The 14,866-nt window shown below is 42.7% G+C and overlaps 1 protein-coding gene and 1 non-coding gene across 2 annotated transcripts in view; both read left to right on the forward strand.

Moving 5' to 3' along the window:
- Window positions 1-13,757, forward strand: part of Wdr64 (WD repeat domain 64) — a 147,053-nt gene extending 133,296 nt beyond the window's left edge. Inside the window, exons 24-28 of the mRNA XM_004653437.2 lie at window positions 3,339-3,527; window positions 6,896-7,001; window positions 9,019-9,099; window positions 10,186-10,299; window positions 13,674-13,757. Of these exons, the coding sequence (XP_004653494.1) occupies window positions 3,339-3,527; window positions 6,896-7,001; window positions 9,019-9,099; window positions 10,186-10,299; window positions 13,674-13,757 (574 nt within the window). The remainder of the gene's footprint in view (window positions 1-3,338; window positions 3,528-6,895; window positions 7,002-9,018; window positions 9,100-10,185; window positions 10,300-13,673) is intronic.
- LOC123458252 lies at window positions 7,879-7,982 on the forward strand. Its single transcript, XR_006635548.1, has one exon. It is a non-coding gene; the product is annotated as a U6 spliceosomal RNA (small nuclear RNA).
- Window positions 13,758-14,866: the final 1,109 nt, after the last annotated feature.

The following is a 14,866-nucleotide window of genomic DNA, read 5'->3' on the forward strand; positions in this document are numbered from 1 at the left end:
TTATTTATGTATTTATTTATTTATTTATGAGAGAGACAGAGAGAAGGAGGGTGTCTGCAAATGAACTCCTGAAGCATCAGCCACTTTGTGCATCTGGCTTTACATGGGTACTAACTAGGTAATCAAACCAGGGCCGGCAGGCTTTACAGGTAAGCATCTTTAACTGCTGAGCCAGCTCCCGAGCAGAGAAGACCTCTTTGTTAAGGACACTGGTGTAAATTGTCCCCACCAAACTCATTTTAAAATAAAATCACCAATGTGAGGTATTAAGAAATTGGGATCTGGGCTGGAGAGATGGCTTAGGGGTTAAGCACTTGCCTGTGAAGCCTAAGGATCCCGGTTTGAGGCTCGGTTCCCCAGGTCCCGCATTAGCCAGATGCACAAGGGGGCGCACGCATCTGGAGTTCGTTTGCAGTGGCGGGAAGCCCTGGTGCGCCCATTCTCTCTCTCTCCCTCTATCTGTCTTTCTCTCTATGTCTGTCGCTCTCAAATAAATAAAAAATGAACCAAAAAAAAATTAAAAAAAAAAGAAATTGGGATCATGTTTACATATTAAAGTTCTCAATCAAAAAAAGAAGGTAGGACTGCTGAGAAGTAATGGAAGTTAGGAGCAGCCATGAAGAGGAGACCTGAGATGAGAGTGCCTTGCCTTCCCCTTTAATGCTCTAGACTGACTTGGGGCTTCCAGAAAAACCCCCACTAGCAGAGAAGACCTCAGCCTATGTGGTCACCCAATCTTGAATTTCCTGGTATTTAGAACCATGAGTTCAATAAAACTTTTTTGTTTGTTTTTTGAGGTAAGGTCTTGCTCTAGCCCCGGCTGACCTGGAATTCACTATGTAGTCTCATGGTGGCCTCGAACTCACAGCGCTCCTCCTACTTCTGCCTCCTGAGTGTTGGGATTAAAGGCATATGCCACAACACCTGGCCAAAACTTTATTCATTCCCTCAGACTATGGTATTCACTATGGCAAAAGGAACAAAGAAAGATGCGAACCCATCCTGTTTATGAAGGTGGAGTTCTCATGACCTGAACTCCTCCCAAAGACTCCATCTCAATGCCATCATATTGGGGATTAGGTTTCAACATGGGAATTTGAGGGAGACACAAACATTCAGCATATTGCAGTGCTCAAATCAGGTGTCCTTGGCCTAGAGAAATTATTTTTATGTTTCCTTTACATGGAAATCTCCCTTGATACTCAGCTCGAAGAGCTTAGTTCTATTAATAGCTGTCTCAAAGCACCGCTGTCTTTATAACTAAGCCATGTCCTTTTGCTATTATAAGCGTCCACTTTCTAAAGAGGCAGACAGCTCTCACATTCTAAATCTTGTTTATCAAAAAGATTATGCTTTCTCAATAAGGGCTCAACACAATGGAGATTTAAGTCTGGGATATGGGACAGGAGATCTGTGTGAAGACAAAAGTTCAGGAAAGCAAAGCGAGACTCCCAGGGGCTTAGGGTCCATATCTACAGTCCAGGACATCAGCCAGAGAGGAAGGGTCCCATTTGTTTAGAGTCACTAGGAAGTTGGCCCCTCACCTTTCCAGCTTTTGTGTCTACAAGGCTTGTCCATTTCCTTTGGCAAAGGCTCTAGGAAGGCCATGCCATCTCTGATATGCTCAGAAACTGAAATGTCGGAGGTATGCGAGAGGCTCGGGTTAAGTCCTCGGGTACTGTCAAATGTGAGGAGGCCCCGCCGGACACCCTTCCCTCGGTATCTTTCTCTGTGAGGTAGGACAGTACTCGAACTTTGATGAATCTGCTTTTACTCCTTTGACTTGCCCTCCTTCTGGGTCATGGCAGCAGGGCACATGATTAGTGTGCAATCCAGATGTTAAAGCGTGGCTGTAATTCCAGCACTCAGGAGGCTCAGGCAGGAGAATCACAAGTCTGAGGCCAGCCTGGGCTACATAACAAGTTCTAGCCTTCTTTGAGCTATATTGTGAATTCTAGGACAATCGAGGCTACACAGGAAGACCCTGTCTCAAAACTGCAGAGACGGCTCGGTGGAGAAATCCAGTGCTTCTCCAGCCTGAGTATGTGGGCTTAGATCTCCAGAGCCCCTGTGAAAGCTGGAATCAGAGGCAGGCTTCTGTAATCCCAACACACTGATGGGTGAGACGGGAGGCAGAGACAGGAGAGTTTCCCAAAAGTGTGTGAACCAGTCAGCCTGGCTAACGTGACAGCAAACAGCAAGGAGAAAGAGAGACCCTGCCTCAGAATAAGGTGGGACGTGAGGACCAGCGACCTGAAAGCTGTCCTCTGACCTTCACCTGCACGCCACGGCACACGTGCGCCTACACTCATGCCCATGAACACACACGTGTGTGCCACTCATCACACACCAAGAAGAAATAATTGCAGCAAACAAAGTCATGAAAGGAAGATGTTCAAACACTGTTTTTATCTCTCTAAATGTAGCACAGAGTCCTGCCAATGAGGCTCGATAAGTAAACCGCACAGGCGACGCACAAGGAGCCCTTGAGGCAAGTGCACGGTGAAATGACACGGGTGACTAAAAGGACGTTGCTCTGCCATTCTGCATCCCAGCTCAGCCTTTACATCAATATAGTGGCTCCAAGAAAGTGGGAATCGGAGGGCTGGAGGGATGGCTTAGTGGTTAAGGCATTTGCTTGCAAGGCCAAAGGACCCAGGTTTGATTCCCCAGGACCCACGTTAGCCAGATGCACAAGGGGGCTCACGCCTCTGGCATCGTTTGCAGTGGCTGGAGGCCCTGGCGCACCCATTCTCTCACTCTCTCTCTCTCCCTCTTTCTCTGTCAAATAAATAAAAATAAAATAATTTTTAAAAAGAAAGAAAGTGGGAATTGTCGACGGAACATGGGAAGAACTTGATAATGCTAACAGGTCTCTCCTCTAGTGAGTTCTACTGGCCATATCATAAGAAGGCAGCAGAAATGTAACTCAGTCAGTGACCTAATGTAACTCATCGAGTGTTCTGATCAGCTTGAGTGAGCAGCGTTTTTTGGGGATAAATCTTTTCAGCTTGAGCAAATGAGGATTATAAGTACAGATTCAAATTGCCATTTCTAAAAAAAAAAAAAAAAAAAGGTTGGGTTAATGTTCTAACTGATATAAATGTTTGCCTTGAGGGCTGTGGATATAGCTCAATGATAGCTTGGTATTCTTGAGACCCTGAACTCCCCTACCATCAAAAACAAACCTTACGTCATGGTACACTACACAGAGGAAAGTCATGAACTCAAGTTCAAAAGCCTGTGTAGACCAGTGGGATCCACACAGACGACCTCTGACCAAGACCACTTCTTGTGAACTACAGCGCCTTCTTGTCTCTTCCTTAACCTCCCTTCAGGCTCTGGCATTCACAAGGTGGTCATTACTGTGGATATTTTGGACAGCGAAGAATGTTTGACTTATTACAAACAAGTGACTTCATTTTGCCTTGTGACGTTAGTGAACTTCCCGTAGAAATAAAAGAAGAAAGCAAGTTCACGGAAAAGAAGCAAAAATATGAATATCCTTTGGTATTTGACCGGGAAAGGTAAGACCGTTGGCTTTTCCTTTAGATGAATAGACAAGACCCACACGGTTATGGCAGCCTGACACTGGTGAGCATGGAGCATTCAAAAGCAAACGTTGTCTGACCTTTCACTACCTGTGTGGCCCAAGGGGAAGGTCAAACAGAAACCAAAAGCTGCGATTTATAAAAGCAGTATTTCTGGGAATCTCTGGCCCTTAGTAACCAAAGGATAATTAGACTTAACCAAAGCACACTGGAGAGGGCAAAGGCACCAAGAAATGAGACACTTGTGATGGTCTTTTAAGCATTCAGTCCTAGGGAAGACATTGTAAGAGCTACTGCTACAAAAGTCTATAGATGGGGCTGGATAGACAGTTCAGCAGTTAAGGAAGGCACTTGCCTACAAAGCCTAATGACCTGGGTTCCACTTCCCAGTATCCATGTAATACAGATGCACCAAGTGATACATGCATCTGGACTTTGTTTGCAGGGGCTGAAGGCTCTGGCACACTCATATTCTCTCTACCTCCCTCCCTCTCTCTCTCTCTCTGCCTTCTTACAAATAAATAAAACATTTTTTAAAGGTCTATAGAAGACCAAATTCTAGGGCACACAGTTCACATCTATAAGCCTAGCACTTAATATCCTCAAGTTCAAGATCACCCTGGTCTACATGCAAACAAACCCTAGCTCAAAATACAAGTCAAGGGTGGGGGAAATGGATCAGTGGCTTAAAATGCTTGCTTACAAAGCTAACTACCTGGATTTGATTCGCCAGTACCCTCATAAAGCCAGATGTACAAAAGGGTGCATGTGTCTATGCTTATTTGTAGTGGTAGGAGGCCCTGGCACACCACTTTCTCTCTCTCTTTCTCTCTCTCTCTTTCTGTCTGCATGTATCTTTGTGTCTCTCATAAATAAGTAAAAATACTTTAATAAACAAGGCAGAGAAATCCACAAAGTTATACCACACAATCTCTGGACAATGTAAGAATTTAAAACCTTAAGAATTCACTATGATAGTCTATGGCCACACCACCCGGACCACACCCGATCTCATCTGATCTCAAAAGCTAAGCAGGGTTGACCCTGGTTAGTACTTGGATGGGAGAATTCCCTGTGATAGGAGATATGACAGGGAAGGCAGGCATAAATAGATGAGTTTGTCTGGGAAAGGATTTGGTCTATGGTCCTTGTGGTACATCCAGGTAGGGAGGTATTTGAGAAGCACCACAGTCCATCTGTCTGGACAACGTAAAAGCAGTCAAATCTGTAGGCAGGGATGGAGAGATGAGCATTTGCCTGTAAAGCCTCATAACCCATGTTCAATTCCCCAGTCACAACGTAAAGCTAGATGCACAAAGTAGCGTATGCATCTGGAGTTCGTTTGCAGTGGCTAGAGGCCTTGGTTGAGCCCATTCTCTGTCTCCTTGAAAATAAATAATAACAATTTTTAAAAACCTATAGGCAGGGCTGGGGAAATGACTTAGCAGTTAAGTCATTTGCCTGTGAAGCCTAAAGACCCCAGTTCAATTCTCCAAGATCCACATAAGCCGGATGCACAAGGAAGCGCATGCATCTGGAGTTTGTTTGCAGTGGCTAGAGGTCCTGGTGTGCCCATTCACTCTTTTTCTCTGCCTCTTCCTCTGTCATAAAGAAAGAAAGAAAGGGAAAGAAGAAAGGAAAGGAAAGGAAGGAAGGAAGGAAGGAAGGAAGGAAGGAAGGAAGGAAGGAAGGAAGGAAGGAAGAAAGAAAGACTGTAGGCAAAGATTTTGTAGTCAACATAGTAGTATTTTTCCTATGGATGAGACACTCGCATCCTTATCTTATATCAGACAAACAGGCAATTATAAGATACATAGAATAGGTTGATATTGTATATATGTAAGCACAATGATTGTGATGGGGAGGTAATATGATGGAGAATGGAATTTCAAAGGAGAAAGTGTGGGGGAGAATTAACATGGGATTTTTTTTATAATCTTGAAAAATGCTAATAAGAATTAAAAATAAATAAATAAATAAGGAGGGCTGGGGGAAAAAAAGATACATAGAAAACAAGGACCTCTAAAGAGTAGGACAAGGGAGAGATGCTTGTGAAAAATCCTGAAAAGGAATAGCTAATAAATAGACAGGGAAAACACAAACAAACAGTATAATGGAGATCAGGGGACAGAATTGTAGTTAAAACAAAGACAGAGGAAGAGAAAATCTTTTATGGGGGGATCCTAAGTGAGTTCAGACTGGGGAGTCTTAATACCATTGTCTAATGCAAAGGATAGTAGAAATGCTGTCAGTTAACTGAAGCTAGGAATCAGAGACTGCCAGACTAGATGAAAACACAAACCACCTGGGAACCAAGGACTCCAGATGATTGAAACTTCCATGGAGAGTTCAAGGCTCCCCTTGGCTGGCCAGTAATGAGCACTGGAGAAGAGGCTGGCTAACGTGAACTATGGTAGGCCCAGCCTCACCAAGGCGTGGCAAGGCCCACCAAGAGGAGGTGCTCAGCCCACACTATCTTTTGGAGAATTGCTCAGGCTTGATCATCTGTATATCTTAGTACTCAAGATGATGTGTTCCAATTTGCAAATGTGGGTCTTCTTTTTTTTAACTCTTCTTCCTGTCCCTAGTTTTCAGCTCATATAGTCAGTACTCAGTAGGCACTCAAAAAGTATTTATGACTTGGGCATAGTGGCACACTCCTTTAATCCCAGCACTCGGGAGGCAGAGGTAGGAGGATTGCCATGAGTTCAAGGCCACCCTGAGACTACATAGTGAATTCCAGGTCAGCCTGGGCTACAGTGAGACCCTATCTTGACAAACAAAAATCATATATATATAATGTCTAGCAGAGAGATACATAAGTGTGAAAAGGATAGCATATTTGGGATCATTTAGGTGGAGAATGTACACTTCCATTGTGTTATTACCAAATGATTTTGTTTCTCTGTAGCAAGATGGAGTTCATTCTATAGTGTTTCCATAAGGATATATTACTGAATATCTTTTAAAAAATACTTCAGTGCAACTTTCTAAATATCTACATGAATGTGGTTAAGCTTCCCTAGGTCATATTAAAGTAAAGCCTCAAATTTATGAGGGTTTTCCTAATTCCTACTACACAGGGTTCCCCCGCCCCATGGAAATTGATGAATTTAATTACATGGAATGCTCAGGCTGAGTAGAAATTGATCTAGTTTCTCTGAAGGGAAATCTAGGAAGCTATATGGAAAAGAATTAGGTAGAGTCAGTCATTAAGAATGGTGCCAGGAGAGCCAGGCCATGTGGGGTGCAGAGAGGAAGAACAGAATGGGTATTTGTTTAGTTGGCACAGTGTGGAAGGTATAGATATGTACTTGACATCATTCTTGTATTTTTGTATGCAGATGGAAAAAAATGAGCTCAATGTCTCTGCTTTTCAAGCGTACACCTCCCAAGGCCTTCGAAGTAGAACATAATTTTAAGTTTTTCAAGTCTCTTTCTTCTCCTAAGGTAGTTAAGATGAAAAAAAAAATATTAGCTTTTAAATTCCTGAATTCAATCAAATATGTACAATAATATAGCATGTTAGTTTTGTTGCTATCATAAATCACCACAAACTTTCTAGATTAAAAAAAATTATTAAATTGAGCCGGGCGTGGTGGCGCACGCCTTTAATCCCAGCACTCAGGAGGCAGAGGTAGGAGGATTGCTATGAGTTCAAGGCCACCCTGTGACTATGTAGTGAATTCCAGGTCAGCCTGGGCCAGAATGAAACCCTACCTCAAAAAAAAAAAAAATTAATTGAGGGGCTAGAGAGGTGGCTTAGCAGTTAAGATGTTTGCCTGCAAAGCCAAAGTTCAATTCCCCAGGACCCACATAAGCCAGATGCACAAGGGGCACATGCAGCTGGAGTTCATTTGCAGTGGCTAGAGGCTCTGGTGTGCCCATTCTCCCTCCATCTGTCTCTCTTCTCTCTTTGCTTGCAAATGAATAAGTTTTAAAAAATTAATTTAAAAAATTATTATTAAATTGAGCTGAGCATGGTAGTACATGCCTTTAATCCCAGCACTTGGCAGGCAGACATAGGAGATCACTGTGAGTTCAAGGCCACCCTGAGACTACATAGTGAATTTCAGGTCAGCCTGTACTAGAGTGAAACCCTACCTTGAACAAACAAAACAAAAAATAAGTATTAAATTATCTTACAATATTGTAGGTAAGAATAAAACCTGAAATGATATGGGCATGTTGGCACATGACTGTAATCCCAGCACTTGGGAAGTAAAAGAAAGGAAGGTTAGGAGTTCAAAGCCAGCCTCAGCTACATTTCAAGTTTGAGGTTAGCACAGACTACATGAGACTTTGTCAAAAAAAAAAAAAGAATCTGGCACTCGCTTCAGCAGCACATATACTAAAATTAGAACAATACAGAGATTAGCGTGGCCCCTGCACAAGGATGACATGCAAATTTATGAAGCATTCCATATATTTGGGCCCCAATGCTAACTCTTAAATCCTATGTAATCTTGGCTTTTGCTAATAAAGTCACTTTGCCCAGGCCAAGAAAATAAATCTGGAATGGAATTTGTCTCACTGGATTGAAAAGCTGACTGCGCAAAGAGGTGCAGCATCTGGAGTTTGTTTGCAGTGGCTAGAGGCCTGGTGCAACCATTCTTTCTCTGTGTCTCTTAAGTAAACAAATAGAACATATTTTAAAATAAGGACCGGTGTGAGCAGAAGAATATGGAACACAAAGAAATAAAAGCTTTGGGGGACTGGAGAGATGGCTTAATGAAAACTAAAGACCCAGGTTCAATTTCCTAGTACCAGTGTAAGTCAGATGAACATGGTGGCACATGCATGTGGAGTTTGTTTGCAGTGGCTAAAGGCCCTAGTGCACCCATTCTCTCGCTCTCTCTCTCTCTCTCTCTTTCTCCCTCCCTCTCTCTCTCTCTCTCTCATATATATACATACATATATCGTGGTTTTAGAGCCAAGTGTGGTGGTGCATGTCTTTAATCCCAGCACTCAGAATGTAGAGGTAGGAGAATAGCCATGAGTTCAAGGCCACCCTGAGACTACATAGTGAATTCCAGATCAGCATGGGCTAGAGTAAGACCCTATCTCAAAAAACGACAAAAAAAAAAAAAAAAAAATACACCTTTGGGCTAAAACAAAAAGCACCTATTCAGCTATAATTATTTGAGAGATTACAGCAACTGAAACAGGGCCGGCTGTTCTGTATTGGGACAGCAGAAAGAATGCTGATTCACTTGGAGTCTGAGTCTGAAGGAGTATCCTGCTCTTTATTCAGCCTCTGCATTAACAATTTTGGTATCCTGGTACTATGGGAATATGACAAGTGCAGGAAAGAGTGGGGTCATTAGTGCAATGTAGTTTATTTTGGAAGTGGCCACTGGGCTGTGAGTCAGCCTTAAACCAAGTGAGGCTTTTTTGTGTGTTTGTTTTTGCCATTGGCACATGAAAAGTGCTCTATTCTGTAAACCTGCATTGCTTTGTTTTACAGAGTCGCAGGTATGCCTTGGACGGTTCCATAACTGAAAACAGAGAGGCTGGGGTTATCTTTGGTTCTCTGCCCATATATAGGGTAAGTTAGAGGTTTCTGGGATTACCGTGGCAACAAAACAATAAGAAATCCGACTTCTCGGAGCCGCACCTGTGTTCTCATGTGAGGTTGGGGGAAGTCGCATCACCAACCCACTTCCACATCTGTAAACGTGCAGTGGGCTTTTTGTGTTTGCGACTTGAGGCATTTGCCTCTGCTATTGTGCCTGGCAGCAATGTTGACATTTCCCCTGGTGGTTCATCACCTGAGGTATAAAATCCAAATGTTTTAGCCTGGCATACAAACCTTCCAGGATTGGGCCTCTGCCAGATAGGCTGACATCCCCTGCTACCACATTGTCCCAATACGCTCCCTGTATTCTGGCCATGTTATCATCCAGAATGACGATATGGCTGGTCTGCCATTACCTCCCTGACCATGCCTATCCAAGAGGTACCCACCGCTGGTTTCTTTTCAGATATCTCCTCCCAGTCTCCACCCTGTGTTAAAGAATGAATTGATGAAGCCAAGAAAAAATAAACAAAATGTCAAATATTTCAACTTAACACCAACTTAGATCTTAAGCATTCCTGATCCTTTCAAAGACATATTCACTGTAGTAGGTCACAGCCTTTGTTGACAGTGAACTACTGAGAATTAACATAACTGTTATCCCAACACAGGGAGGCAGAGGGAATATCTAGCCTGGAATACATAAACTGGTCTCAAAATAAATAGATAAATAACCTGGGCTGGAGACATGGCTCAGCAGTTAAGGCACTCGTCTGCAAAGCCTAACGACCTGGGTTCAATCCCCCAGTACCCAAGTAAAGCCAGATGCACAAAGTGGCACATACATCTGGAGTTCATTTATAGTGGCTGGAGGCCCTGGTGTATCTATTCAGTCTGTCTCTCTTCTCTCTGCTTGCAAACAAATAAATAAAAATATAATTTTAAAAACTCGCAAACTAAACCATGAATGTGTGTGTGCACGTGCGCGCACACATTCACCATTGGGAGGGTGTGGTATGAAATGGATGGACCCTCTCATGTGGCACCCCCACCCAAATCCACAGCACGCAGGTAGCACTTTAAGTACGTCTGACTTGGGCTGTTGATGGATTGCAGGTACCAAGCCCCACCAGCTTGAGATTCCTCCCACTCATTGGTTCTGAAGCACAAAGAGACTCAGTAGATGTCATATCAGGAAAGAAGAGGGGCGCCCACGTTCAGCATGAGAAAGTAAGTCAGCGCTCTTCCCACAACAGATTCTAATTCCACAATCTCTCCCCACCACTAAGTTTGTAATTGTTTCTCTGTTCTCCCAAAACATCCTGGGCCAAAAATTGCTTTGGTTCATACTTTTAGAGTATTCCAGATATACATGTGTGCAGATACACATGTGTCTAGATATATGTGCATAGATAACACGTGTGTGTAGCTCCATGATAGAAGTTACAGGTTTGATGGGTAGAGAGGAAACTCAAATGGACCTGTGAGTCTGAGAAAGAAGCTTTGCGGCTTCCTCACAGGAGAAATTCATGAGATGCTTCAGAAGCCAAGCCACTGGGGACCACACAGTGGGAAGTGTGTGGCCATCCTTGCTTCTCCATCTTGTTGCACTTTCAGAGCAGAGACAGGGCATCTGGGAGCTTCTCTTTACCAGCATGAATTGCACCCATGTCTTACTAGATTAGCTTACAATGTTTTTTTTTAGCAAAGTATTTTTATAAATCTTTTAATTTTCACAATGAAGCTAAAAGAAAGGGTGAGGTCTGTCTTAGATTTGGGAAAAATGAGTCGTGAATTATAAAGAAAGATTAAATATGCTAATTGGGGGCTGGAGAGTTGGCTCAGCTGTTAAAGGCTCTTTCTTGTAGAGCCTGCCAGTCCAAGTTTGATTCCCTTGTACCCACGTAAAAGCCAGAAGTACAAAGTGGCACATGCATCTTGAGTTCATTTGCAATGGCACGAGTTCCTAGTATGCCCATTTCTCTCCTTATCCCTCAATTAAATAAATATTTTTAAATAATTAAATGCTAATTAAATAATTAGATGAGATCCTTCACTCAAAATTTCATGCTTAGTCTAATAAACCTTGACAACCTATTCAGCTAACTGCCTGTCCCTGATTGCATTTGTTCTAGAAGCTTTCATGAGTCTGACATAACTTGCGGTCTCTTACCTAGCCATCAAAATAGAACATGGCTTAGCAGTTAAGGTGCATGCCTGCAAAGCCTAAGGACCCAGGTTCAATTTCCTAGTACCTACATAAGCCAGATGCACAAGGTGGTGCATGCATCTGGAGTTCATTTGCAGCAGCTGGAGGCCCTGGTGCACCCATTCTCTCTCTCTCCCTCTCTCTCTCTCACGCAAATAGATAAATAAATAACAACAGATCAAATAGTAAGAGAAAGGACTGTCACATGGTACTTCTTACAAGCTCCGTTTCCATGAAGTCAGATTAGGGGCATGACAGATATAGCTTTTGACTGTCTTCCTGTAACTCAGTAAGTGGTGACAAACACAATGACAACAACACAGCCAATTTCAAGCTATTTTATTTACTGATATAGACATGCTTGTCATAATTTTCCTAGCTTTTCACCTCATGAGACTATGGGTGATATCCATGAACCATCTGCCCTATTATTCAGATATAATATTCACTTTTGGCAATAAAAGAGGTTTTTTAGCAAAGAATATTATTTACTTTTAGCTATTTTACAGAACGGATGGAATACCATGGCACAAGTAAGTCAAAAGGAAAGGGTAGGGATGGAGAGACGGCTTAGCTGTTAAGGTTGTTGACTACAAAGTCTAAGGACCCAGGTTTGACTCCCCAGAACCCATGTAAGCCAGATACTTAAGCTACATGATGCCACATGCATCTGGAGTTCGTTTGCAATGTCTTGGGGCCCTGAAATGTCCATTCTCTCTCTCTATCATAAATAAATAAATAACTTATTTTAAAACGTAAAGAGTAATCCAGAAAATATGTGTGAGGCTGGAAGAGAGCTCAGTGGATAAAGTGCTTGATGCGTAAACATGAGGACCCGAGGTTGGGGTTCCCAGCACCCACGTGCCAGGGGTGGTGATGGACATTTGTCATCCTAGTGCTAGGGACAGAGACAGGAGAATTACCAGAGCTCAGCTTGCTGGCCAGCTTAATTGGTGAACTGTACATTCAATAAGAAATGCTATCTCAAAGAATGAGTGAGAGGGAGAGGAGACCCCAAACATCTCCCTTCTGGTCTTCCAACACATATACACTTGCACACACACGTATGAACACACACACACATATGAACACACGCACACACATTCATACCACACAAAAAAAAGAAAAAAAATTGTGTTGGTTTATAATTCACACATTTCATGCATCATATTAGCATATTAGATGTATTTTATATTAGATATATTTATATTAGATATATTTTATAAGTAAATACTTATAGAAGATAGCCAAATGTGTCTTTAGCAAATGGGGAAATACCATGGAATTAAAAATTATCCATGGTTAGTGTCAGGGTACCCTCCTACCTCTGCCTCCTGAGTGCTGTGATTAAAGGCATGTGCCACCCAGGCCTGGCAAGAGTTGAAATTTAAACCCAGAAGTTTAACTTCAGAGGCTGGATGTAACAAATACAATGCATAGTTCAGAAGTAGTAAGCTACTAGAGGTCTCCTTGGAGAAATAACATTCAGGGAATACATGAACAAAACGCTGTGAAGCTTCTTTCTCTCCATTCCTGTCACTCTATTCCCTCACTGAGCTTTATTTTTCTCCTCATATGCATCCCCATTTGACATTATGTTATATAATAATTTAGTTCTTTTTCTAGAAGCACTTGATTTTTCCTAAAAAAAAAAAAAGACATTGAAGTTCATTGTTTATATCCCACTGGAATGTGAAAGCCATAAAGGTATAAGCTGATTTATTCTGTCCTTGATCTCCAATGTCTACAACAGGCTGACACCTAAAAGTCACTGGAGGGAAAAAACATGATGTGGGGCTGGGGATATGGTTCAGCAGTTAAAGGCACTTGTTCGCAAAGTCCGCTGTCCCAGTACCCGTGTAAAGCCAGATACACAATGGTGCATGCACCTGGAGTTTGTTTACAGAGGCAAGGGGCCCTGGTATGTCCATATACACACTCTCTCTCTCTCTCTCTTTCTCAAATAAATAAATATCTCTTCAATAAATACATATCATTTAAAAAATAACGAAGTAGGGTTTCTTTCAACTTCAACAGTTCCAGGTAATAGTCGATCATGGTGGGTTAGGCATGAGGCAGGACCGACAGGGATCTGGTCACATCCAGCGCACAGTGGGAATCAGAGAGTGATGGAGTTGCCCAGCCAGCTCGCTCTTCTTATGCAATCCAGGACCTTTACCCGTGGCACGGTGCTGCCCACAGTTCAAGTGTGTCTCCCCACTTCAGTGAACCTATTCTGGATAACCCCTCACAGGCCATCAATGCAAATCATCACAGGAAGTGACCACGTTTATTTCTCTAGGAGGATTAAAATCCATTTGTAATGGTGAGAGTTGGCTCTGGAAGACTGTGTCCGTAATGCTAGTTGCTAATTATTGTGCCCTTTATTTCACAGGCATCACGGAGGAAGAGTTTGAAGCGAAACTTAGTCCCGCAAATAAATCTGGCTTCTTCCTTTTTCCCAGCCATGCCCAAGTAAAGGATAACTTCAGGTGTGGCTGTTCCTTACCACATGGCAAGGTCTGGATCTTTATTTCAGCATGCGCATGCGAGTTCACCTGACAGTCAACTGTCCCCTTACCCCCCAGGCCATCCTAGGGAGGGGCAAGGGTGTCTAAAGAGCTCTGGTGACCTCAGACACCATGACTAGCAGGCAGTGCCCTGTGGCCAGTGTGTGAACTTCCTTCCCACAAGGGAAGACATTAACAAAAGGGCAATGGTTCTTGTCCCTGTCAACAAGGTGACACAGGAAACATGAACTCAATGGCATAACTAGATGGTTATCAATGATTTGCTTTGCATCTTCTATTGACTACTCTGATTCACAACCACAATTAAAATGTGTGCAACGAGGGCTGCAGAGATGGCTTAGCAGTTAAAGTGCTCACTTGCAAAGCCAAAGAACCCAGGTTCAATTGCCCAGGACCTACGTAAGCCAGGTGCACAAGGTGGTGTATGTGTCTGGAGTTCATTTGCAGTGGCAGGAGGCCCTGGAGTGCCCATTCTCTATCTCCTTGACATTCTCTCTCTCTCTCTCTCTCTCTCTCTAATAAATAAATAAATAAATAAATAAATAAATAGAATGTGTGCAATGAGAGGCAAATTACTGTGTGTCGTGCAATGTGGGTACAAGAAGATTGTTGTTGAACCTAAGGCCTCGCGCAAGCTAGGCGAGTGCTATTTCACTAAGCTGCAGCCCAAGCTATATTTTGAGACAAGGTCTTGCTAAGGTGATCAAGCAAGCCAACTTGTGACCTTCTTGTCTTCGCCTCCCAAGTAGCTGAAAGTATAGGTCTGTGCCACCAGGACTGGCTGGAAAATTATAATTAAAAAGAAAAACATGCCAAGCTAACCTCTAGCTTTTTGTCTTATTTTCATTGAAGGTAATGCCATGTGGGAGAAAATGTTCAGAATTTTATCAGTTAGCAACTATATTTACTTTATAAATGAACCCAGATATGTAGAATTTGAACAGTATCTGAACTTACTGGGGTTCGTCTTTTATTAATTCTCTTAGTAACTAATCTTGGTATTTTCATCAAATGATGAATTCTTACCAAATACAGTGAATTCTCATCTTGGTGAGTG

Source organism: Jaculus jaculus, chromosome 1, assembly GCF_020740685.1.
Source record: "Jaculus jaculus isolate mJacJac1 chromosome 1, mJacJac1.mat.Y.cur, whole genome shotgun sequence".
Lineage (NCBI taxonomy): Eukaryota > Metazoa > Chordata > Mammalia > Rodentia > Dipodidae > Jaculus > Jaculus jaculus.